General features: G+C 46.0%; 1 protein-coding gene across 1 annotated transcript; it reads right to left on the reverse strand.

Moving 5' to 3' along the window:
* Positions 1-1,995: 1,995 nt before the first annotated feature.
* LOC141147135 (uncharacterized) lies at positions 1,996-27,280 on the reverse strand. The gene is made up of 2 exons (XM_073634264.1): positions 27,132-27,280; positions 1,996-6,695 (listed from the first exon to the last, which is right to left on the reverse strand). The coding sequence occupies exon 2, from the start codon at positions 6,683-6,685 to the stop codon at positions 5,657-5,659; it is 1,029 nt and encodes a 342-aa protein (XP_073490365.1). The 5' UTR covers positions 6,686-6,695; positions 27,132-27,280; the 3' UTR covers positions 1,996-5,656.
* Between the last annotated feature and the right edge of the window lie 298 nt (positions 27,281-27,578).

The raw sequence follows: 27,578 nt of genomic DNA on the forward strand, positions 1-27,578 counted from the left end.
TTACTTGTGTGATGTTACATTGTGATGTTCTTTTATTTCATTAGTATGAGTATCACGCTTTTCCTGAAGATGGCGAAACATGTAGAACTACAAGCGTCATCTCTTCATGTTGAATATGAATATATGGTTAAACCAATATACCAATGTCTTTTAATTACATTTTTAGTAAATAAAATGTATTCAATTTTAACAGTTATTTGTGTAAAGAATCACTTGCACCTTAAAAATTCCATTCTGCATTTCTCCTTTCCCAAGTATTTGATTCAAGGGATGATGGTGCTTAAGAGCTATATTTCTGACCTTATCCACTAAATGACACATGGATTACCTTTTCTTCCTGAAGTGTATAACCTGCAACATATGTGGTGTCATTGCTGTCAACTGTTTTATTTCTGCGATCCTTCAGATTATACAATATAATGAATGTTTAGGCATCTTTGTGTGTTGACTCCCAATTCTCAGATTCACTGATTAGGTACGCTCAGTATAGAAGAAGAAGTGTACCTGTCACCACATTCTGGGATCGCAAATGTGTCTTTTTTTCTTTTCTTTTCTTTTTCCTTCTCTTCTCCCATTTCCTCTTTTCCCTCCTCCCTTGAGCAACAGATCTCAATAAAGCATGATTTACATCGTATGGATGATATTGACGTCATATTGCTCTGCAAACTCCACAGACATCATTGTGCCGGAGTGACTGTTCTGTCATAGATTCCCTATAGCAGGGTTTCGTTTTTTCAGTCACGGCACCCTTTAAAATTGTGCACAACCTGAAGGCACCCCATTAAAAAATGTAAGAAAATGTATATTTTTACTCAGAGTAGCAACATCCACATACGTAGGACTCCCATCATTGGGTGATTTATTTTTCCAAAGCAAATATGCCTTTCTACACTGGTACTAGTATGCCAATGTTTCTCTTCTCCCTCAGTTTCTCTTCTTCGCTCAGCTAATGTCAGTCCAGTGCTGATGGAGAGGAGCAGGGGAGGGGCAAACAAGGATGCTGTGCATTGCCCCAACATCCTCCTTATCAACTGATGATGTCATTGGTTGTTAGGATGCTGGTAGCTAGAAGGTTGTAATGGTGCACAATGAAAACCTGTAGGTTTGTGTATAATTTTTGGTTGCAAAGTGGCCTATGAGATATGCACTCCTGAACTGTGTACGTAGCGCACTGCTAAACCCTGCTCTATTTACGTAGCACACTCCTGAACCCTGCACTCTGTATATAGTTCACTTCTGAATTCTGCACACTGTATGTAGCGCACTCCTGAGCTCTGCACTCTGTACATAGTGTGTGGGTGGGACCACTCGCCTGCATGTGGGGGTACCTTTCACGCATATGCGCACACCATCAACTCCTGGGAATAGGCGGGGGCTGCGTTCATGTGAGAATCAAACATTATGGCTGTTTCCCGGCTTAGAGATGATCCGCACACAGTGTTCAGCACAGAAAAGAGAGTCCCTCTTTAAGAATGCTGTCCCATGTCACTACATACTGTTCTCATTGTATATTGCATTCAGGAGGGACACCCCTGAGCCTGTGCCCTCTCCACCAATCCAGCGTACCTCTGCCACCTCGCTCCCAGTGACAGAATGGGGTCCCACCAAGCACTAGCGTGATCCTCATGCGTGCACTTAATTAACTCTTTCTATTCTCCTGTACCATGTGGCAAGATACATAAGATCTCCATACTGCGGGTTCAGTCCCAGTTACTTTTGGGGAACCGACCTTTAGGGAGGGAGTCCGAATACCGACCTCCTAGCTACCGGAAGACTTGTCACCTACACCAGGTACCACACTTCATGACTAGCTGCAATGTACCTTGCACTAGTTGCTGGTTACCCATAGCAACTGCATTCCTTCTCCTGCTTTTCTTGCCGATTAAACCTCTTGTAGTGGCTTTGCTTAATACCCCACATGAGCTTAATTGACCCTGTTCTTTCATACGCCAGAAACCATCATGCACCCTTTGAATGACTTCAGACAAGGCTTGAGACAGTTTGAAAGCTTTACTGCAATTTCTCATGGCAAAATAGATAACATGCATAACAAAGTCCAGAGCCTAAACTGACTAATGGAGGTGGCTGCCCAGGCATATCTTGACAGGTGTTAGTCCAAAAGTGGTGATCCCCAATGACTGGTACTGTCCACCGGAATACAGACGTCTTGTGCTGATTACATGAGGATTTTTGGGTTCCTAGGTTCCAACTGTGGGGTTTCTTGATTCTGAAGCTCTCACTGGACTCTCTTCAGCCTCCCTAAATCAGACCCTCCACCTTATTTATATAAGTATCACACCGGGTGGAAGGCCAGCACAACACCAAAAAGCCCGGGAACTGAGGTACCAACAGTTAAACCCTTCCCCAGGCTGGGCAACTCAACTACCTGACTAGTACAGAAAAACTCACACTGTAGACAACCTGCCTAAAGGCTCACTCCTGAACATTGCCCTCTGTATGGTGTGCACTCCTGAACCCTGCACTCTGAATATAGTGCACTCATGAACCCTGTGCTCTGCATATACGCAGTGCGCACTCATGAACCCTCCCCTCTGTACGTAGCACACTCCTGAACCCTGCCCTCTGGATATTATGCACTTCTGAATGCTGCACTATGTATTCTGCACACTCCTGAACCCTGTACATAGCATACTTCTGAACCCTGCACTCTGTATGTAGAGCACCCCTGAACCCTGCGCGCTGTAGTAGTACATTTCTGAACTCTGCACTTTGTACATAGTGAACTCCCTAACCCTGCAGTGCACTCTGCATGTACTGCATTCCCTAACCCTGCACTCTGTTCAGAGCACATTCTCTAACCCAACCCTCTATATGTAACACACTCCTGAACTGTGCCCTCTATACGTAGTGCACTTCTGAACTCTGTACATAGTGCACTCCTGAACCCTGTGTTCTGCACGTAGCATGCTCCTGAACCCTGTGCTCTGCACAAAGCACACTCCTGAACCCTGCCCTCTGGATATTATGCACTCCTGAACTCTGCACACGACGGACTCCTGAAACCTGTACTCTACATAGCACACTCCTGAACCCTCCACTCTGTATGTAGCGTACTCTTGAACCCTGCCCTCTGGATGTTATGCACTCCTGAACTCTGCACTCTGTACAAGGCGCACTCCTGAACCCTGTACTCTGTACGTAGCGCACTCCTGAACCCTGTATGCTGTAGTAGTGCATTCCCTACTCCTGCACTCTATATGTAGCGCACTCCTGAACCCTGCATTCTGTACATAGTACACTCCTGAACCCTGCACTTTGTTCATACCACACTCTTGAACTGCCCAGAAGAGGAAGCGGAGATGTGCGGGGATACAGTTGGGGAGGTGTGTTGGGGGTACAGAGGTGTGTGAGGGTAAAATGGTGGAGGGTTATGTGGGGGGGGGGATTTGTGGCAGAGGTGTGCTGGAGTAGAGTTGTAGCAGAGGAGTTTTGGAGAGTACAGAGGTAGAAGAGGTATGCTTGGGGACACTGGTGGCAAGCATAGTGTTGTCATAGGTGAGCAAGGCGGGTATAGTTGTGCAAAAGTGTTGAGGAAATGGCAGTGGTGTCAGAGGAGTGCGGGGACTGCACTGAGGGAAGAGGAGTGCATGGGAGACAGTGGTGAAAGAGGCATTCATGAGTGCTGGTGGTGCAGTTTTGGAATTAGGGTGCAGAGGTGAGCAGTGGTGGAATGGGATGGTGGAGGTAAGGGAATTCTGTGTGTTATGTACTCCTGCCATCTGCACTTTGCATGCTGTGAGTACAGCAGTCAGAAGTGTCTCTAATATGTTTAAAGTGCTGCATTAGAATAATGATATGCCTTTCATAGAACCATGCCCAATTTTATTGAATGCCTCACCCCTAACTACTTCCAGACCGCCCACCACACATACTGTATACTGCGGCAGGATGGCCCGGCTGCGCGAAACAACATACCTGTGTGTTGTTCGTGACTACCAGGTCCGTGGTGCGCGCGCGTACCGCTGGCGACTCGCTCCTGCTGTGTCAATCAGCGGGTCCGGCAGCTACGATGGCCACCAGCCACCTGCGATCGTTCGGAGAAGAGACGGAAAGGTGGTCTGCCTATGTAAACTAAGCAAAGTGTCGTTCTGTCAGAAAGGAAGAGAGAGATCTGTGATTCCTGCTAATCAGGAACACAGATCTCTCTTCCTGGAGTCAGTCCGTCCCCCACAAAGTTAGAAATCGCTCCCTAGGAGCACACTTAACCCTTTGATTGCCCCTGATGTTAACCCCTTCCCTGCCAGTGTCATTTATACAGTGACAGTGCATTTTTTTTAGCACTGATCACTGTATTGGTGTCACGGGTCCTCATAAGGTGTCACTTAGTGTCAGATTTGTTGTAATGTCACAGTCCCGCTAAAAATCGCTGATTGCCGCCATTACTAGTAAAAATAACAACACACCATAAAAATATCCCATAGGTTGTAGACGCAATAACTTTTGCAAAAACCAATCAATATACGCTAAATTGGGATTTTTTTACCAAAAATATGTAGCAGAATACATGTTGGCCTAAAATGATGAAGAAATTAGATTTTTAAAATTTTTTTTATTGTATATGTTTTATAGCAGAAAGTAAAAAATAGGGTTTTTTTTCAAAATTGTAGGTCTTTTTTCTTTTTTTCACAGAGGTGATCAAATACCATCAAAAGAAAGCTCTATTTGTGGGAAAAAAGGACATCAATTTTGTTTGGGTACAGCTTCGCACGACCGCGCAATTGTAAGTTAAAGCGACGCAGTGCCGTATCGCAAAAAATGGCCTGGTCATTGAGGGGGTAAAATCTTCCGGGGCTGAAGTGGTTAAAGTACATTCTCTACGTACAATGGCTTGCTGGAATCACAGCAAATCAAAAGTGTCCCTGGAATTTTTTTTTAAATGTTGAAAAATTTGAAAATATGCAGTCAATGGAGAGAGTGCATGTAGACAGAAGATGGATAAAAGCGACTGGAAATCAGCAACACTAAGATAAAGAAAAAGATGAAAATGGTATTTTATTAAAGGATAAGCTCGCCTTTCTGAACATGTTACGCATATATTTAGGGTGTAACGTGTTCAGCATCTGACCCCCCCCCCCCCCAATCCCCCGCTCCTTGTGACAGCAAGCCAGGGATCTTCTCCCCACACTCTCTGTCGAAATTTAAAGAGTGCGACCGTGCGGGGCTCCACCCACACGGCTGCACCATTCACAAATCCCCGTGCCTCAATCCCCGTGCCATCAGCCTGACGGCTTGTAGTACTCAATTACTAGGGCACTGTTGAGCGCTCTAGGTAGTTCATTGAGCTACCCGTCATTCAGTAACTGCCTGCCTGTATCAGAGGTACGAGCAGACAGCTACACAGTCTGCAGCACAATCGCATTACACCCACGAGCTGCTGAACCTGGGGGCAATGGTTTACAGGCTCCTAAAAAAAAAAAAAAAAAAAAAAATAGTAATAATAAATGCACATTTTTTTTTTACCTGCAAAGTTGAAGGTGAACTTATCCTTTAAAAAAGATAGCAATCATTTGTGATACATAGTGCATTAGCATACTAAATGTCATGCACTTAGGGCTGAGATCAAATTTAAATGATTACCATGCAGTGCTAATAGTTGGCAGAAGTTCAAGGAAGCTCTATCACCAAAGTATAGAAACTAATCTAATACAGGTGGCAGGGGGTTATCAGTAGGTGGCGTAGAGTTGCCAAGAATTCTCATGTCCCGGCAATGTAGCAGAGGATCTTTCCCTAGGCCCATCTGGTAGACATAGATATATATTTTTTCATTTGGCTTCAAGGGGACAGTTAATGTCTCTTCAACTTCGGTGGCCTCGCTCCAAACCTCCTTCTCTGTGTTTGTACTACACCCACCATATTCAGTTGTAGCTGCCAACTGGGCCTTAACAATACAAGAACCCAACCCTCCTGTCTCAGTCGAGACGGTTGTTGACACTTTCCAATTGTGTTGCAAACTGGACACCTTCTCCTTCTCAAACCCAACCCTCTTGTTGACCCGCTTCTTCCATTCAACAGGGGTCTGGGAGTCATTGCTGATGGTCTTGATGCACACCCACTCACCAAAAGATGGACCTTTGGCGACAGCTAGACCTCCTGGCAGAAAGCTGTAGATGCTGGTATGGAAGGAGAAGGTTTCAGCACCCTCGTTTGTGTTGAAGTTGGTACATCTTGTGTACTGAATTCCCCACTGGTCATCAGGCTTCACAAAATAGTAGTATTCTTTCACACCAAAATAATAAATGCCATTTTTGCATTCTGGGTGTAGCGTGAATTCTTCGCCCTTTTCATCTTTGTTCATGTTTGTTGTTCTGCGATAGACCCCACGGCTTTGGAAAATGATATAGAAGTATCCAAAAGCTGAACAATAATGATCACCTCCTTGACAGTTGGGGTGTAAGGTATAAACTACGGCACCTTCATCTGTGTTCATGTTTGTAACTCGACGGTAAAAGTTAGACTGGATGATGTAGAAGTGATCATCTTCAAAGGCCAAGTAATGATCTCCTTTCCTGCAGGAGGGGTGCAAGGAGAAGACCTCCAGATCTTCTCCACGGTTAAAATTTGTTGCCCTCATGTAACAAGTGAGGTCTGGTCTAACAATATAATAATATTTGTCAACGCCACAAAAATCTGCTTTGCTTTTCCACTTAGGGATAATCTTCACCATGGCTGATACGCTGGAAAGAAAGCAATGTAAAATTGAAGTGATTAAATTATTATTTCTTGCAAATAAAAGCCAATTGATTATTCAGTTAAGCTGTAAATAGGTTACACAAGGCTTTTTACATGTTTGCACAGAAGGTTTTGTTGTAGAAAAAAAACGTATAGGACAGTATTTTTTAGCATGATAGCAGGGGACTACTACTTCTTTACTCAGGCTTTGAAAAAATGAACTGTAATGAGTGATGATGTTGTGCTGTCAAGTGACAAATGTATCTAAAAAACAAGTGGAATAAGTAAATAAATAAATGTCCAATGGCATATAATCAAATTGCATAATATATAAAAGAATAAAGTACACAGTGACCACACCCATGCCAAAAGGAAATGTGCAGTGATAGATAAATATATGTAGCACCCTCTACCAATAGATAGGTGCTAGTAAGGGTTATTTATTAGGGTTTTTCCAGCACAGGCAAATTTAGGCAGGCCTATGCTGTAAGCTAGGCCTGTTTGTTTTGATCTGGGGGCTGGGAGTGGTCAGAGTAGCAGTGGGTGTGACCACCTGTGCTCTAGCTCTGGGGAGCCTCCCCTGCTTCCAGAGAGAAGATTCTGGAAAAGGGGCTGGGCCTGGAACTGAAGTGGCAGGCAGCTTGTGTGGGAGCCCTGACCAATACCCAATTGGTATTGGCAGGGGGCGGGCCATCTATATAAGCTGAGGTGAGATGCCACTGAGGGGGAGAAGTCGGATGAGTGAAGTGAGGAATGGAATGCTAGGCAGTAGCAGGGAGGGGAGGGGGTGCTGATCGCAGGAGAAGGCCCAGGGAGAGCTGTGAGGGAACTTTGCCTCTACACAGTCATTGGCAATGTCTCTGCCACCACAAGGTCAGGGCTGGAGAATTCCTGGAGCAGAGGGGCATGTGAAGTTGTCGGAATGCATGGTCCAGTCAAGTCCCTCGCATTCATTTAAGGCTCGCCAGTTCCTTAATGTCTTGCAGGACAATTTTATGGGTCAGATGGTAGACGCACCAACTAGAAATAAAACATTACTGGATCTACTACTTACCAACAATACAGACCTGATCACGGATGTGGAAATAGGGGGCAATTTAGGCAACAGCGATCACAGGTCAATTAGTTTCAGTATAAATCACACAAATAGGAAACATAAAGGGAATACAAAGACACTGAATTTCAAAAGAGCCAACTTCCCTAAACTACAAACCTTGCTAAAAAGGCATAAATTGGGATAAAATATTAGGAACAAAGAATACGGAGGAGAGATGGGTTTGCTTTAAGAGCATATTAAATAAGGGCATTAGCCAATGTATCCCATTGGGTAATAAATTTAAAAAGAGTGAACAAAAGTCCTGGATGGCTTAACATCAATGTAAAAATGCATATAAAAGCAAAGGAGAAGGCCTTCAAAAATACAAGGTTGAGGGATCATCCTCAGCATTCAGACTTTATAAAGAATGCAACAGGAAATGTAAAGGTGCAATTAGGACGGCTAAGATAGAACATGAAAGACACATAGCGGAGGAGAGCAAAAAAAATCCCAAGAAATTCTTTAAGTATGTAAACAGTAAAAAAGGGAGGACAGACCATATTGGCCCCATAAAGAATGAGGAAGGACATCTGGTTACAAAGGATGGGGAGATGGCGAAGGTATTGAATTTATTCGTCTCCTCAGTCTTCACGAGTGAATCGGGGGCTTCAGTAACCAAAATTGCAGTGTTTATCCTCATGACACAACACAGGAAGAACCTCCATGGTTAACAGAGGACAGAATTAAAATTAGACTTGAGAAACTTAACATTAATAAATCACCGGGACCAGATGGCCTGCTCAGTCAAGTGATTGCCAGACCGTTGTTCCTAATTTTTACAGACAGTCTACTGACTGGAATGGTACCAGCTGATTGGAAAAAAGCCAATGAATGTAGCACCAATATTTTAAAAGGGCCCAAAATACATCCCTGGGAATTACAGACCAGTTAGCCTAACATCAATAGTATGTAAACTCTTGGAGGGGATGATAAGGGACTATATACAAGATTTTAGTAATAAGAACGGTATCATTAGTAGTAATCAGTATGGATTCATGAAGAATCGTTCTTACCAAACCAATCTACTAACCTTCTATGAGGAGGTGAGTTGCCATCTAGATAAAGGAAGGCCCGTAGGCGTGGTGTATCTGGATTTTGCAAAAGCACTTGACACAGTTCCTCATAATTGTTTACCGTACAAAATAAGGTCCATTGGCATGGACCATAGGGTGAGTACATGGATTGAAAACTGGCTACAAGGGCGAGTTTAGAGGGTGGTGATTAATGGGGAGTACTCGGAATGGTCAGGGGTGGGTAGTGGGGTCCCCCAGGGTTCTGTGCTGGGACCAATCCTATTTATTTGTTCATAAACGACCTGGAGGATGGGATAAACAGTTGAATCTCTGTATTTGCAGACGATACTAAGCTAAGCAGAGCAATAACTTCTCCGCATGATGAGGAAACCTTGCAAAAAGATCTGAACAAAAAATTAATGGGGTGGGCAACTACATGGCAAATGAGGTTCAATGTAGAAAAATGTAAAATAATGCATTTGGGTGGCAAAAATATGAATGCAATCTATACACTGGGGGGAGAACCTCTGGGGGAATCTAGGATGGAAAAGGACCTGGGGGTCCTAGTAGTCGATAGGCTCAGCAATGGCATGCAATGCCAAGCTGTTGCTAACAAAGCAAACAGAATATTGGCATGCATTAAAAAGGGGATCAACTCCAGAGATAAAACGATAATTCTCCCACTCTACAAGACTCTGGTCCGGCCGCACCTAGAGTATGCTGTCCAGTTCTGGGCACCAGTCCTCAGGAAGGATGTACTGGAAATGGAGCATAAAGAAGTGGAGTACAAAGAAGGGCAACAAAGCTAATAAAGGGTCTGGAGGATCTTAGTTATGAGGAAAGGTTGCGAGCACTGAACTTATTCTCTCTGGAGAAGAGACACTTGAGAGGGGATATGATTTCAATATACAAATACCGTACTGGTGACCCCACAATAGAAATAAAACTTTTTCGCAGAAGAGAGTTTAACAAGACTCGCGGCCACTCATTAAAATTAGAAGAAAAGAGTTTTAACCTTAAACTACGTAGAGGGTTCTTTACTGTAAGAGCGGCAAGGATGTGGAATTCCCCAGGCGGTGGTCTCAGCGGGGAGCATCGATAGCTTCAAGAAACTATTAGATAAGCACCTGAATGACCGCAACATACAGGGATATACAATGTAATACTGACACATAATCACACACATAGGTTGGACTTGATGGACTTGTGTCTTTTTTCAACCTCACCAACTATGTAAAAATTCAGAGCCTGTCTAGGGGCCTATTCAGAGTGGGTCCCTAGTACTCAGACGAAGATGTGACGTACTTTAAGTCATGTAACTACAAGTTTGTGCAGGAGGAAACCAGTGTATGTGGGAAGAAACAAGTTTGTGCAGGAGGAGTAACAGTCTGCAGAGAGATGCAGAGGGAGTAACAGTATTCAATGTCTATTCACATCCAATCTTCTGGCTCTAACTTCGTTCTACTTTACTGAAATCTTAAATATGATGGCAATGACATATCCTATGGGCATCCCATATTCCTATCCAAGTTGTAATAGATAAATATATATAACACAATATAGTCCAAATAAAGACTCAACGGTGTCAAATATAGTGAAAACACTTGAGCCTGAAATTAAACCATGTAACTGTAACAATGTACCGTAATCCAGGAGCGCCGAGCTTGTCCTCTTGCGTCACTTTCGGTATGCCCATTACCCAATCCCGATGCATATCGTAACACCATGTAACTTCATCAGGGTATCATCCCCTGACTTCATCCCCTGATGAAGTCACGTGGTGTGATGATACGCGTCAGGATTGGGCAACGGGCATACTGGAAATGATGCAGAAGAACGAGCTCGGCGCTCATGGATTACAGTTTGGTTTCACTGTTTTTAATGTGAGTAAATATCTAGCTGTTTTAAATAAACCCTTTTTACAATGTAATACACTATTGGAGATTCATTCCTTATATTCTAATACTGAGGAGACATGGAGGAGAGTATTGGGTAGGATCCCCAGGATTCCCATAGAGGAAGTTTCCCTAAGGACCCCAAGCCGATAATATCTACAGAGGCGGGTGGAGATATATGGACCCCTAGAGGAAGATCTGTGTATCTAAATGCTGTTACCATACAGCAGTGAGGTGAGCTGCTAGAGAGCACTGAGGTGTTTATGATTCAATAACCACAAGGTATAGACATCAGTCACTTATTTGTTGGATGAGATAGTTCACTTCTGACACCATCTTTAACACCATTGTGTCTGTTTGGACTATATCGTGTTCGATATATGTAGCCATGGTGTTGCAGCTAGTAACAAACAATCCACCAATTCACCCCGCTGCCAGACTTCAAACATCACTTCCAGAGACAACAATGTTTTGCTGGTTTTGTTTTTGTTGTTTTATTGGGGGTACAACTTGGATTGGCTGAAACGTCAGGCGCTGTGACTGGACGTCTATCAGGCATCCAATCATAGGTGAGGACGGGAGGAGAGGAGGTCGGGAGAAGACGCATGGAGGGGAGAAGATGCATGGAAGACACTGCTCGCCATCACCCGCTGCCTCACCGAAACAGGGTAAGTGTCGGGCATATGGCAAGCGGGCGGGGAGGGATCACAGTGGCAGCATTGGATGGCACAGTGGGAGCATTGGATGGCACAGTGAGAGCATTGGATGGCACAATGGCAGCATTGGATGGCACAGTGGCAGCGTTTGATGGGCACAGTGGCTGCAATTGATGAGCACAGTGGCTGTGTTTGATGGCACAGTGAGGCTGCAATTGATTTTTTTTTTTTTTTTTTTAGAATTTTTCAATTTGTTTGCGCCCCCCCAAAAGTTTGAGCACCAGTGTTTGACGATGCCCCACAGATGCTCAGAAGGGTTTAGGTCTGGAGACTTGCTTGGCCAGTCCATCACTTTTACCCTCAGCTTCTTTAGCAAGGCAGTGGTCATCTTGGAGGTGTGTTTGGGGTCGTTATGTTGGAATACTGCCCTGCGGCCCAGTCTCCAAAGGGAGGGGATCATGCTCTGCTTCAGTATGTCACAGTACATGTTGACATGTAGCTCCCCAGTGCCGGCAGCACTCATGCAGCCCCAGACCATGACACTCCCACCACCATGCTCGACTGTAGGCAAGACACGCTTGTCTTTGTACTCCTCACCTGGTTGCTGCCACACACGCTTGACACTAGCTGAACCAAATAAGTTTATCTTGGTCTCATCAGACCACAGGACATGGTTCCAGTAATCCATGTCCTTAGTCTGCTTGTCTTCAGCAAACAGTTTGCGGGCTTTCTTGTGCATCATCCTTAGAAGAGGCTTCCTTCTGGGGCGACATGCAGGCCAATTTGATGCAGTGTGCGACGTATGGTCTGAGCACCGACAGGCTGACCCCCACCCCTTCAACCTCTGCAGCAATGCTGGCAGCACTCATACGTCTATTTCCCAAAGACAACCTCTGGATATGACGATGAGCACATGCACTCAACTTCTTTGGTCGACCATGGTGAGGCCTGTTCTGAGTGGAACCTGTCCTGTTAAACCGGTGTTTATCTGGTCTTGGTCACCGTGCTGCAGCTCAGTTTCAGGGTCTTGGCAATCTTCTTGTATCCTAGGCCATCTTTATGTAGAGCATCAATTCTTTTTTTCAGATCCTCAGAGAGTTCTTTGCCATGAGGGGCCAAGTTGAACTTCCAGTCACCAGTAAGAGAGTGAGAGCGATAACACCAAATTTAACACACCTGCTCCCCATTCACGCCTGAAACCTTGTAACACCAATGAGTAACGTGACAGTGGGAAGGGAAAATGGCTAATTGGGCCTAATTTGGACATTTTCACTTAGGGGTGTACTCACTTTTGTTGCCAGTGGTTTAGACATTAATGGCTGTGTGTTGAGTTATTTTGAGGGGACAGCAAATTTACACTGGTATACAAGCTGTACACTCAGTGACAGCTGGTGCTCAAAATTTTTTTGGGGGTACAAACTGAAAAATACTGAAACCCCCCCCATCAATTGCAGCCTCACTGTGCCCATCAAATGCAGCCACTGTGCCCATTAAATGGAGCCACTTTTGCCCGTCATATGCAGCCACTTTTGCCCATCATATGCAGCCACCTGTGCCCAAATGCAACCACTTGTGCCCATCATATGCAGCCATTGTGCTCAAACGCAGCCACTGTGCCCATCAAATGCAGCCACTTGTGCCTGCCATTAATGAAAAGATTTCCCCCCACAATTTTTCTGCCAGTAGATATTCTCAGTCTAATAGCCAGCATCGTTCAACCCACTTCCTATGAGCCCAGGTCATCTAGGACCCACTCCCAGCCTTTTTTTTTTTTTAATCAGATAATTTTTATTAAAAAAAAAAAAAACAAGAACAAAAACATACAAAAAGCTATCCAGAATTTTGTTAGGACACATAGTAAACAAAAATTATCTGACCATACGGGCCTGTACATTATGTTACTCATACAATATAATATGTACTGTAACTTCATATCAGAAATAAAAGATACGTTTGTATAATAAGGCATTTGTGATTGTATTTCTTCAGTCTTATTAAATAACATATGTGTCCTATTAATAGAGTGCTATCCCCCTCCTCTCCCAGTCCCAAAAAGAGGGGCCGCTGAGTAGAGTGGGGTCACTCCCAGCCTTTGACTGAACAGTAAAAGAAGCAACATGGTGATGAGCCCATCTGTCCGCCACTCTTTTTTCTCTTCCTTTCAGCATGTGCAGAGCCACTGATAGAAAACACGGGGCCCCGATACAGCCTAAGGCCCCCTTTAGCCCCATCCTAAACCCCAACCCTGGCCCCTCCCCAGACCCCACCTTGAAACAAAGTGCAGGTTTGTCTTTGTGCTGTGATTGGCTACAGCCGATCAGCACGTCTCGGCCATAAATCATTGACCAGGACCTGCTGACAAAATCCAGCTGTAGCCAGTGACAGAGTGGGTTAGCAGCATGAGCGTTCCTAACCTGGAACAGGCTGGATGACGTACATGTATCTGATCCAGCCTGCCCGTACCACCCTGCCACAGTAAATGTACTGAGGGCGGGCAGCAAACAGTTAAAGGGGAAAGGTCAGGGGTGGTAAAAACGCAGTGTATAGTGGCATCGCATTGTTTCTTAAGATCATTAGCATTAGGCTCCTTTCACACAACAGGTCTGATGAGGTCTGCCTGTCCATTTTTCAGGTGGATCTGATCTGACCTTCAATTCACTTCTATGGATGCCATACACATGGGCCGAGTGGTTCAATAAAAACCGGCCGATGTCGACAGCATTCAGCCCATGTGTATGAGGCTTTAGAGCAGAGCGGGCTGTGTCCGTGTTTGCTCTGCAAAAGCTGAGGACACGGACCTGTCATCCACCCACTTTGCTCAGCAGGGGATCAGCGTACAGAACCCTCACTTGAACAAGCAGATTCTCCCCCACGTGAAAGAAGCCTTGAGAACACACAGCACAGGTTAAAGTGATTGTAAATGTAATTTTTCAAAAAAGCAAACATTTCTATACTTACCTGCTCTGTGCAATGGCGGTCGCGAACCTCCTCTATTCAGGTCCCCCGCCAGCGCTCGTGGCCCCTCACCTCTTTTTAGTGCCCCCATGGGAAGACGCTTCCCATGGGGGCACTCATGTCTGCTCGCCCCCGAGTCCCTCTGCTGCATCCATTGACACAGCAGGACTTGGCCTCGCCCCCGCACCCTCATCACTGGCTTTGATAGACAGCAGTAGGAGCCAATGGCTCCCAGTGCCCCAGCAAAGCCAGCGAGACCCTGAAGTGAGAGGAGAGAAGAGCTGAGAGAAGTTGTCAAACAAACCTGATATCTTTTTATGAGGAGGTAAGTAAAATCTTGGACAGAGGGGTGGCTGTGCACGTGGTATACTTGGGTTTTGCAAAATCATTTGACACAGTTCCACACACACGGCTCATGTGTAAGGTAAAGTCTACAGGCTTGGAAAGATCAATTTGTAAATGGCTAAAAGACAGAATTCAGAGAGTAGTGGTTAATGATTCTTACTCTGAATGGTCAAAATGTATCAGTGGTATACCCCAAGGTTCAGTACTGGGACCCTTACTTTTTAATAGCTGTCAGGTTCCACACTTACCAGACAGATGAGTCCACGTGGGCAGAGGGTAGGCTCCCTTACGTGTCCGATTCGGGGCCCCTGGTAGAGCAGACAGGAGGCCCGCGAATGCGGAGTGGTATGAGAGCCTGAAGTAAAGTCCTGGAGCACAGTGGTCTGGCAAGCAACCGGTAGAGCTTGAGACTTGATGGAACAGATGCTGAGCAGGAGTTAATCAGACTTGGTCACACACAGGCAGAGGTCGGCAACGTGCTGGCGGCAACGGTACAAGGGAGAAGGCAGAAGCGAAGTCAGACAAGCCGGGGTCGGGTTCAGGCAGCAGTCAAGGAAGGTCCAAAGGTAGCCGGGTCACAACGGGAAAACACTACGGAGATACAGGAACACGGGATGATCACGGGACAAGACACAGAGCTGTTTGATCAGGCAGCACCAGTTCAGTGCAGAGGCAGGCTTCAAATAGGCTGATTGGCGCCAAAACGCCGCGCACGTGCGCGCGCCGATTCGCCAAGGCGCGCCGCGCACCCGCGCGCGCCCGAGCGCGCCCCCGACACCAGCACGCACGCCCACACCACCGGGCACGACAAAGGAAGCGACCACAGGCGGACGCGCGCTAACGCGAACGCGCGCTAGCGCGAACGCGCGTACGCACAAGCGCCCGGACGCCACCCCGCACGCCACGGCCGGTCAGCCCAGGCGCGCCGATGCCCACAGGGACACGCGCCCCAGCACGCACAGGAACACGAACGCCAACGCGCCCCGGCGCGCACCGGCGCCCAACCAGGTAACCTCTCTGACAGTGCCCCCTCCTTAAGGGCAGACTCCGGATGCCCAGTTGGGCCATCTTCGAGGCATGAGAGGTTTTAAAGGACTGCAAGAGTTCTCTGGCGTGTAAATTGCTTTCCGGCTCCCACGAATTATCTTCGGGTCCATAGCCCTTCCATTTTACCAGATATTGCACCTGATTGTGCCTTCTTCTACAATCTAGAATTGCTTCCACTTCGAATTCCTCTTCGCCATTAACCACAATAGGTTTGGGTGGACCAATACTGCGACCAGAAAAGAAGTTAGGAGTGACTGGCTTCAGAAGAGACACGTGGAACACTGGATGTATCCTTAGAGAATTAGGAAGGTCCAGTTCGTAGGCCACATTGTTGATTTTCCTCTTGATCCGGAAGGGACCCAGATATTTGGGGCCCAGTTTCTTGGATGGGCAGGCCAACTTGAGATTAGTGGTAGACAGCCAGACAGAATTGCCGGGTTCGAGGACAAGTTCCCCCCGTCTCTTCCTGTCAAAGATTTTTTTGTAATCTTCCTGAGCCTTGGTCATGGTCTCCTGCAGCAACTTATTGTTGTTAGAGAAGAAGTCCAAAGTTTGGGAAACTGCAGGAACAGGACATTCGGGGAATGATCCGGGCAAGAAGGATGGGTGGAAACCGTAATTGGCAAAAAACGGAGACTGGTTCGTAGCTGAATGTAGAGAATTATTATAGGAGAATTCTGCAATGGGAAGCAGGGAGGCCCAGTCATCCTGAGAAAAAGCAGAAAAACAGCGGATGTATTGTTCCAACGTCTGGTTCGTCCTCTCGGTTTGCCCATTTGACTGGGGGTGGTAAGCTGAAGAGAAAGACAACTCGATCTCAAGCGCGCCACAAAGGGCCTTCCAGAATCTGGAGGTGAACTGGACGCCCCTGTCCGAGACTATGTTGGTCGGGACTCCATGCAGCCTGACGATCTCCTTAATGAAGATGGAAGCGGTCTCCTTGGCAGAAGGGGTGCCCTTCATGGGGAGGAAGTGGGCCATTTTAGACAGCCTGTCAACCACAACGAAAATGGACGAAAAACCTTCTGATGGTGGAAGCTCAACAATAAAGTCCATTGATATCATGGTCCAAGGTCTCTCAGGGACTGGCAATGGTCTCAAAAGGCCCCATGCTCTTGTTCGGTTAGTCTTGTTTCTGGCACACGTGTTACAGGACTCCACATAGTCCTTGCAATCCTTAGTAAGACACGGCCACCAAAAGGTGCGTTGGACGAGATCGATTGTTTTCCGAGTGCCAAAGTGGCCAGCCAGTTTGTGGTCATGACATAAACTTAACACCTGTACCTTTAACTCCTCAGGGACCACAATCTTATTCTTGAACCAGAATAGTCCATCCTTGGTACAGGACTCAACAGGTGGAGACATCCCCATAGAGGCGCGTCTGATTCGGGAAATTAGATCCTCCTGAAGGACTAAGAAATTTCCAGAGGGAAGGATGGTATCTGGGGACACGGTTCTTTCAGAATCGAGAAACATCCGGGAGAGGGCATCAGGTTTAACATTCTTGGATCCGGGTCTGAACGTAATATGAAAAATAAATCGGGAAAAAAAAAGTGCCCATCTGGCCTGCCGGGGTCTCAATCTCTTGGCTGTCCTTAAATATTCCAAGTTCTTATGGTCTGTGTAGATCAAAATGGGGTGTGCTGCGCCTTCCAGAAGGTAACGCCATTCCTCCAGAGCCGTTTTGATGGCTAAAAGCTCCCGATCTCCCACGTCGTAGTTTTTCTCGGAGGGAGAAAGTTTGCGTGAGAAGAATCCCACAGGGTACAGAAGTGCTTTGGCACCCTGTCTCTGTGAAAGTACAGCTCCGACTGCAACCTCAGACGCATCTACCTCTAGGACGAAAGGCAAGGCAGGGTTGGGGTGCTTAAGGATAGTGGCTGAGGTGAACAGCGCCTTAAGTTTTTCAAAGGCCTCTTGAGCCGCAGGGGTCCAATGGAAACGACATCCTTGTTTAGTAAGCTCTGTGAGGGGAGTTATAATTGAAGAAAATCCTTTAATAAATTTTCTATAGAAATAAAGCGTTGTACTCCTTTTTTGTCAGTCGGTGCAGGCCAATCCAGAATAGCGGATACTTTCTGTGGATCCATTTTGATGCCATCGGGGGAAATAATCAAGCCCAGGAACTGGATAGATTGGAGCTCGAATTCACATTTTTCCAGTTTAGCGTACAGTCCGTGTTGTCTGAGCCGGGAGAGTACATTTTGTACATGCTTACGATGTTCCATCAGGGAGGCCGAGAAAACCAAGATATCGTCTAAGTAAACGATGACATATAAATCCAGTAAGTCATGGAAGACATCATTGATGAAATGCTGGAACGTTGCCGGTGCATTGCACAGACCAAAAGGCATGACAAGATATTCGTAATGTCCAAATCGAGTACGAAAGGCCGTCTTCCACTCGTCTCCTTCTCTAATGCGGATCAAGTTATAGGCTCCACGGAGGTCTAACTTGGTAAAGACGGTAGCCGATCCCAATCTCTGAAATAGCTCGGGAACCAGGGGTAGCGGGTATCTGTTTTTAATAGTAATTTTATTGAGCTCCCGATAGTCAATACAAGGACGTAAGGAGTGATCCTTTTTTTCCACGAAGAAGATACCTGCCCCAGCTGGAGACGTGGAAGGACGGATGAACCCTTTCTTTAGGTTCTCGTCTATATAAGTTTTCAGGGTGCCCAACTCCTGCTCAGTTAGAGGGAAGATCCTTCCAAAGGGGACTTCGGTGCCTGGTAAGAGCTCTATTGGGCAATCATAGGGTCTATGTACTGGAAGGGTTTCTGCTCCTTTTTTGCTAAACACATCCAGGAAATCCCGGTAAGGTTCGGGAAGATCTTGGCAGGGCTTGGCTTCAGAGTCTATGCGCAGGCATTGGGAGGAAGTTAATGGGGTCCCCCGTAAGCAGTGTTGTCTGCAATATTCCGATGAAAACTGAATCTTGCCTGTGGACCAGTTGATACTGGGATTGTGGGCCTGTAGCCAAGGTATTCCTAGGATGACTGGGAAGAGAGGAGAGGAAATGACGTCTAGGCGTAAAAGTTCCTGGTGTTCCGGGCCAATGGTGGCCAACAGAGGAACCGTTTCTTGAGTGACGGGTCCGGAGCGGAGGGTGGAGCCATCCGCTAGAAAAACTGCCAGTCCTTGAGCTTTAGTCTGAGTGGGAATATGATGGGTTTCGACGAAGGTCCGGTCAATGAAACCACTACAAGCTCCGGAGTCAATGATGACCGGTACTGGGATGCTCCTTCCAGGTAACTGTAATACAATGGAGAAAGTTAAATGGTTACCAGCACTAGGTAGGACAGGTGCACACAATGAAGAAGACGGCAGACACTTACGTCTTTTGTTTGGGCATGCTCTTGCAAAATGACCAGACTCCCCACAGTACAGGCATAGATTGAGTGTGCGCCTACGTGTCTTCTCCTCAGGAGTCAGAGAGGGACGGAGTAATCCCAACTGCATGGGCTCCGGGGCCTCCGGGCCAGGGGTAGAAGAGACCAGTGGAGCTTGGTTTGAGGCACTAGGGGCCCTGGGCAACATCCAGGTAAGACGTGGGTGACTGACAGACCTCTCAGAGCGTCTCTCCCTGAGACGGCGGTCGATCTGGATGGACAGATTAATTAACTCTTCCAGTGTCTGAGGTATTCCCACTCGTGCCAATTCGTCCTTTAGAGGATCCGACAACCCCAGCCGATATTGGTGACGCAAGGCTGCGTCATTCCAATCCGTATCCGAGCTCCAACGCCTAAACTCCACGGCGTAGTCTTCAGCAGCTCTGCGACCTTGTTGAAGGGCATGTAAAGCGGCCTCTGCCGTGGCTGTTAGCTGGGGGTCCTCATACAACTGAGCCATAGTTAGGAAGAAGGCATCTAGGGAATCAAGAGATTGAGCCTTTTGCTCCAATAAGCGGTGGGCCCAGGTTTGAGGTTCTCCGGTCAACAGGGATATGACGAACCCCACTTTGGTAACTTCCAGGGAGAATGTTCGGGGCTGCAAAGCGAAGTAGAGCTCGCATGCGTTGCGAAACGCTCGGAACTTACTGCGTTCTCCGGAGAATTTTTCGGGTGTAGGCACCCTGGGCTCTGGAGGGAGCATCACTACAGCGGGTGCTGAAGCAGGGTTGGCAGGAACTGCCCCAGGAGGAGAGGCTGAGAGGGCCTGAACCTGTCCTTCCAATCTGGTGTAGCCTTCCTGTAGGCTTTTAACGGCTTGAGTAAGGCCCGCTAGATGCCTGCATAGTTCATCCATGGGGGAGGCCCCCTGCCCGGACTCAGTCATGGCTGCCTGATACTGTCAGGTTCCACACTTACCAGACAGATGAGTCCACGTGGGCAGAGGGTAGGCTCCCTTACGTGTCCGATTCGGGGCCCCTGGTAGAGCAGACAGGGGGCCCGCGAATGCGGAGTGGTATGAGAGCCTGAAGTAAAGTCCTGGAGCACAGTGGTCTGGCAAGCAACCGGTAGAGCTTGAGACTTGATGGAACAGATGCTGAGCAGGAGTTAATCAGACTTGGTCACACACAGGCAGAGGTCGGCAACGTGCTGGCGGCAACGGTACAAGGGAGAAGGCAGAAGCGAAGTCAGACAAGCCGGGGTCGGGTTCAGGCAGCAGTCAAGGAAGGTCCAAAGGTAGCCGGGTCACAACGGGAAAACACTACGGAGATACAGGAACACGGGATGATCACGGGACAAGACACAGAGCTGTTTGATCAGGCAGCACCAGTTCAGTGCAGAGGCAGGCTTCAAATAGGCTGATTGGCGCCAAAACGCCGCGCACGTGCCGATTCGCCAAGGCGCGCCGCGCACCCGCGCGCGCCCGAGCGCGCCCCCGACACCAGCACGCACGCCCACACCACCGGGCACGACAAAGGAAGCGACCACAGGCGGACGCGCGCTAACGCGAACGCGCGCTAGCGCGAACGCGCATACGCACAAACGCCCGGACGCCACCCCGCACGCCACGGCCGGTCAGCCCAGGCGCGCCGATGCCCACAGGGACACGCGCCCCAGCACGCACAGGAACACGAACGCCAACGCGCCCCGGCGCGCACCGGCGCCCAACCAGGTAACCTCTCTGACAATAGCTTTATAAATGATATAGGGTCTGGGATTAAAAGTACCATTTCCGTCGCTGTAGATGACACCAAGCTATGCAGTGTGTCTTACAGGATGTCTCCAATTTACAAGCTGACCTCAATGCACTGTCCAATTGGGCAACTATGTGGCAAATGAGGTTTAATGTTGATAAATGTAAAGTTATGCACTTGGGAGCTAAGAATATGCATCCATTATACATGTAGCACCCTCTACCTTTAGGTAGGTGCTAGAGTAGTGGGTTTTTGTGTATACTGCCAGTGCAGGTAAATTTAGGCAGGCCTAGCTGTTTGTTTTGATCTGAGGGCAGGGGAGTGGTTTTAGTGTAGCGCAGGTGACTGACATATACTTCAGCTCTTGGGCACCTCCTCTGTTTCCAGGGAGAAGGTTCTGGAAAAGGGGCAGGGCAGAGAGCTGGAGTGGCATGGGGTTCATGTGGGAGCCCTGACCAATCCCCAACTAGGATTGGCAGTGGGAAGGCCTCCTATATATACCCATGGTCAGACTGCTGTGGGAGGAGTTGTCGGGTGGATGAACTGAATGATGGAGTGTTAGACTGTCGTGGTCTGAGGGAACCCCCTTTCTGGGGGGGGGGGGGGTGTACCTTAGGTTGGGAGCTCGGGAGCTGGGAGGGAGCCTTCCTCTACACGGTCATGGAGAGGTGTCCTGGAACAGGAGCGGGAGGACAGTTGGGAGCACTGCCAGGCAAGTCATTCAGGAGGGATTCATGCCGGGGTCGGTGAGTTAAAAGCACAGTGGAAAGCTCTGGAAAAGACATGCCAGGAGTTGGATGTGGAGGCAGAGGGAGAGACTGTGGGGTTGTTGTCAATTCAAGTCGTTGCAGCCAGGAGGGCTGGTAGGATTTGCATTGGATGTGCTGGGATCAGTAGTCCACCAAGTGTCAGTTAGCACGTTTATTCTTATCTTAAATGGTTGCTACCACAAAGGGGACTGCAAACCCCTGCCTGTAATGGGCTATCAGGAAAACATTAGGACTTATTCAGAGTGAGGCCTAGCCATGTGCTAATGGTGATAGGAATCTAGATTTGGACAGTGAAGTGAAGCAAGTTATCTCAAGTAGTGTGCTGGAGGAGATGTGCAGTAGAAGAGACTGTCAGTTTGGATTCAAATTACATTTATTTCCATTGCTAAAGATTCATTATCTGGGCATCCCATGTCCCTTTTCCCCATCCAAGCTTAATCCCCTAATAAAAACAACAAAAACAAGCAAGAGAATGTTCATTGTCTGGGAAAGCGTGCCAAAATGGAGCTCTGACCAGCAGGGTGAAATGTGTGGATGCTAGAACACGTAGTGACCCCATGAGGGCACCACTACATACATACTAAGGGGAGTACAACTGGGGGAATTCATAGTGAAGAAGGATCTAGGTGTTCTGGTAGATCATAAGCATGTAATATTAACATGCAATGCCAATCTGCGGTTTCCAAAGCAAGCAAAGTCATTTCTTGTTTTAAGAGAGGTATAGACTCCAGAGAGAGATATCATTGTGCCCCTGTACAAATCATTAGTAAGAATATGCAGTTCAGTTTTGGGCACCAGTTCTTAAAAAGGATATTGGGGAACTGGAGAAAGTGCAGAGAAGGGCAACCAAACTGATTTAAGAAAATTAATGGAGAGTTTGGGACTTTGAGTGAGGTCATGGACAACGTGAAGGTGACTAAAGTAGGAGTACAAGTTTATTAATCAAGTAAAATGCATGAAAACAATTCAAAACAGAACCACATAGAGAAAGACATTGTAATAAATATCAATTCAAAAATCACAAACACATGTGTATGTGCATATGCGATCTGAATCAAGGATACATAAAACTTGGCGCCACATAGTGGTCTCATTGAAAAATTAATGCATTTACAAAGATTACATACATGTACACATAATACCACAGCACAATGGAGGAAATCAATGATGTAGTGTAAAAACTATAGAAAGATGAAGATTGTTCTAAAGATGTTGTACTGTAAACATATGTCTGTATCCCAAATTCCCGACACGTTTCGTGTAAAACACACTCATCAGGGGCCAGATGATCAGGGATTTCTAGAAAATATGATAAAGCATATGGTGAATCTAACTGGATAATTATAACAAAGAGACACGGGTGGGCCACCCTGAGGTACTTACATACGGTCAGTACACTGAGACGTAGCAGGTACAGAGCCAAGACCAACAAGTATCTGTTCCGGGAGCTGAGGTGTCGCGGAATGCGTGCTGGCGGGTCGGGTACACTGAGACCCCCCCTGGAACGTGGGAACCCACAGGGCTGGTATGAATGAAGGAGGTACCAACAAAAAAGGGAGCGCCAATGTGAACTGCCTGGGAGAAAAAGTACATAAAGCAGTGTGTCAAAATTATGCTAGTAAAATAGACAAGTAATGCCTATCTGATGGGAATGGTGAGATATGCGAGTCTGTGAAAGAGAGCAAAAATATAAATGAATAATGAAATATAACCACATTCAACCCATGGTGGAATGTGGTATATGAACAATATCTCTTCCCATCAGATAGACATTATTTATTTTACTAGCAAAATTTTGACACATTGCTTTATGTACTTTTTCTCCCAGGCAGTTCACATTGGCGCTCCCTTTTTTGTTGGTACCTCCTTCATTCATACCAGCCCTGTGGGTTCCCACATTCCGGGGGGGACTCGGTGTACCCGGCCCGCCAGCACGCATTCCGCGACACCTCAGCTCCCGGGACAGATACTTGTTGGTCTTGGCTCTGTACCTGCTACGTCTCATTGTACTGACCATATGTAAGTACTTCAGGGTGGCCCACCCGTCTCTCTCTGTTATCATTAGCCATCAGTTAGATTCACCATATGCTTTATCATATTTTCTAGAAATCCCTGATCATCTGGCCCCTGATGAGTGTGTTTTACACGAAACGCGTCGGACATTTGGGATACAGACATATGTTTACAGTACAACATCTCAAGAACAAGCTTCATCTTTCCATATGGTTTTTATACTACATAATTGATTTCCTCCATTGTGCTGTGGTATTGTTATGTGTACATGTATGTAATCATTGTAGATGCATTAATTTTTCAATGAGACCACTATGTGGCGCCAAGTTTTATGTATCCTTTATGCCGATCGCATATGCACATACACATGTGTTTGTGATTTTTGAATTGATATTTATTACAATGTCTTTCTCTATGTGGTTCTGTTTTGAATTGTTTTCATGCATTTTACTTGATTAATAAACTTGTACTCCTACTTTAGTCACCTTCACGTTGTCCATGACCTCACTCAAAGTCCCAAACTCTCCATTAATTTTCGCATTTAGGGATGGAGGCACTTTAATGTGCCTCATTTAAAGTCCCAATTCCCCCCTCTCTAACCAAACTGATAAGAGGCATGGAGGAGCTCAGCTATGAGGAAAGATTAGAGGAACTGAATTTATTCTCTCTTGAGAAGAGGAGATTAAGGGGGGATATGATCAACATGTACAAATACATAAGTGGTTCATATAGTCAACTTGATGTTGAGTTATTTACTTTAAGTTCATAACAGAGGACAAGGGGGCACTCTTGATGTCTGGAGGAAAAGAGATTTCATTTCCAAATACAGAAATGTTTCTTCACAGTAAGAGCTGTGAAAATGTGAAATGCTCTCCTTCCAGAGGTGGTTTTGGCCAGCTCAGTAGCTTGTTTTAAGAAAGGCCTGGATTATTTCCTAAATGTACAGAATACAACTGGGTACTAACCTTTATAGGTAAAGTTGTTCCAGGGAATATCCGATTGCCTCTCGGAATTTTTTCACCTGCTGGAGCAGATTGGAGCTTGCTTTACTGGGGTTTTTTGCCTTCCTCAACTGTGAGTATAGGATTGTGTATATGGGATTATATATATATATATATATATATATATATATATATATATATATATATATATATATATATATATATATATATATATATATACCGTATTTATAAGCGTATAACACGCGCTGGCGTATAACACGCACCCCAAGTTTAGGAGGGAATTTTAAGGAAAAAAAACTTTTAGGAGGGAAGTTTAAGAAAAAAAAAAAAAACTTACATTAAAATGCCCATCAATGCAGCCTTATCTGTCCATCTGCAGCCTTTTCAGTGTCAGTGCGCTGCTCACAGTCCCGCCCTATGATGGACATAACACAGGTCCAAGGGCGGGACTGGGCGTGACGGCGGCGCCGAAAAAAGCCGAGAACACTTGGGTATGTGTATCTCGGCTCCGACGAATCCCTGCAGTCTTGGCGCCATATTTGAATCTACCCACGGCTGTGTATGTCGGCGTCGATCGCAGCAATTGCGGGGATCGGCCTATAACACGCACCCACGATTTTCCCCTGATTTTCAGGGGAAAAAAGTGCGTGTTATATGCCGATAAATACGATTATATATATAGATATATATCTATATCTATATATATATATATAGATATATATATATAGATATATATCTATATATATATATCTATATATATATATCTATCTATATCTATATCTATATCTAGATATAGATATATATTTTTTTTTTTTTTTCTTTTATTGGTTGAACTAGATGGACTTGTGTTTTTTTTTTTTCAACCTGACTATGCAACTATGGTTGGCTCTGCCGCAGGGTGTCACATGACATGGTTGTTGGGTGCTGACCTTGTTACTTAACAAAATCAGCACCCAACAGCCATGTCATGTGACACACTGACAGAGCCAGCCATAATGGAGCACCTGCCGACCGTTGCCGGTGTGTTATATCACCATAATAATGTGCAGTATATCTTCATATTCACCCCAGGCACCCCTGTGCTGCAGCCACAATGAAGTCCGAAGTTCTGCTCCCAGTCAGCTGCCTGCCGCTGCTGTCCACCCGCCTCACAAAAAGCCTCTCAGCTACTGAGGGTGGAGAAGATCACTCCGCCAGGGAAGGCATTGGGCAGCTGCAGCAGCAGATGGCGGGGACTTAAAAAGAGCAGCCAGCAATGCACATGCGCCTGAAATTGAAAAAGCAAAATGTCCCTCGACTGCTCCACCATGACATTATCAGAAAGGTGTCCAAAAAAACAAGCTAGTAGCAGCGGCCGAGTGGTGGTGTAATTTAGAAAGCTCTTTTCTTTTTCTCTGCACTTAAAGTGTTACTAAACCCAGGACGCTGCATTCACTATACCTGGTCTTGCGCAGTATACAACATGGAAATGCAATTATTTTAGTAAATATAATCTGTTAACTATCCTTTCTCATCAGCAGTATATAGCAGTCTTGTGACTTTGATCAGTGCCTGGATGAAGCTTGTAGGAGAAGTTTTCATACTGCACTGGCTGTCCTATCCGGATGCAAGACCCCTGACCCTCTGTCTGGACAGTGCTGATTGGCCCCATGCTGATCACATGCACCCTCCCAAGAAAAAAATTAAAAAACTCTAGTAATACAGACCAAACTGAGCATGTGCAGCCTGATTCCAGTAACTCTGTCTTATCCGTACATCTTATGGGGTCAATGCAAGAGGAGGAGGATCTGTGCATACAGAATCAAACAGCCTTTTTTTACACAATGCGGCGGATTAACCCCTTCGTTTCCACAGTGAGTATAAAAAGCATTCTTTACTGCATATATAGACTGATTTTACGGTTGTGGGTTTAGTAACACTTTAACTGTCTCTGAAGCTGCCCCCAGCGCCCCCCCCCCCCCCCCCCCACTGAGCTCATGAGGCGGGGCCCGGTACAAAAAGGACAATTGTACTGGCTTATCAGCGGTCCTGAGCATGTGTGTCAGCACATGAACTGATATGTTATTTGTGCTGCTTCTTTCTCTGACACCAAAGACAGCAAGAGGCTGATACCAGGTCCTTACACTGGTTGTATTTAACATGTACATTTACTGATGTATTCAGGGTTACAGAGCTGCATAATTGTGTCTTTTATATATCTATAGAGTCTAGCTTTAGGGCACCAAATAACATTTGAAGATGGTCATCTGATCTTAGAGACTTTGGATGAATCAGGTAGAGGTCAGCAAGACCAAGTTCACCTACAGACCTTTGCTGTACCCATTGGCTGATGGATATCGAACAGGAAAGGTCTATGTCATTATTTGGTTTGTCCATTTACTTGCTTATTGCTCCTCTGAGGACAATGGTACCAGAGGTGTCTGCAGACTGTACCTGCACATGCTTACAGTATACTATGTGCAAACGAACAAAAAGCAAAAGCAAATTGGTTGGATCATCTATAAATATGAAAAACAAAATCTTAACATCCATAATTATCTAGAAACATTTTTCTGTATGACAAACTACACTCCACTAGGCTAAGAAAGCATTTATTGTACTTACGATGCGAGATCTGGTGTAGAGCTGCAAAAGTTCTGTTGTTCTCTGTATTTGTAAAGACCGAGCGGACCACCTTCTTTTTATATGTTTAGGTTGCACAATCCTTGCACCCGTAGGGCAAAAGGCGTAATCTCTTAGACACATTAGTGATGGTTTATTAATTCCATCTGCAAACGTACGTACATCTTTTTGACACGTTTCACAATACATTCTTTCTCTAGTAAGCCCATACTAATGCCAATTTGGACAGGAGCCAGTGCCACTACCAGCATGTCTTTGGATTGTATATTGCTGTAGGGCCAGATTACACAAGAGCCAAATAACCTACCAGTATGTCTTTGGATTGATATACTTCATATTAGGGATAATATACTGTATATAAGAGCCAAATTAGTCAGGAACCAATTGACCTATCAGCATGTTTTTGGATTGTGAACATTTCTGCTGGGG

Source organism: Aquarana catesbeiana, linkage group LG06 (genome assembly GCF_042186555.1).
Source record: "Aquarana catesbeiana isolate 2022-GZ linkage group LG06, ASM4218655v1, whole genome shotgun sequence".
NCBI lineage: Eukaryota > Metazoa > Chordata > Amphibia > Anura > Ranidae > Aquarana > Aquarana catesbeiana.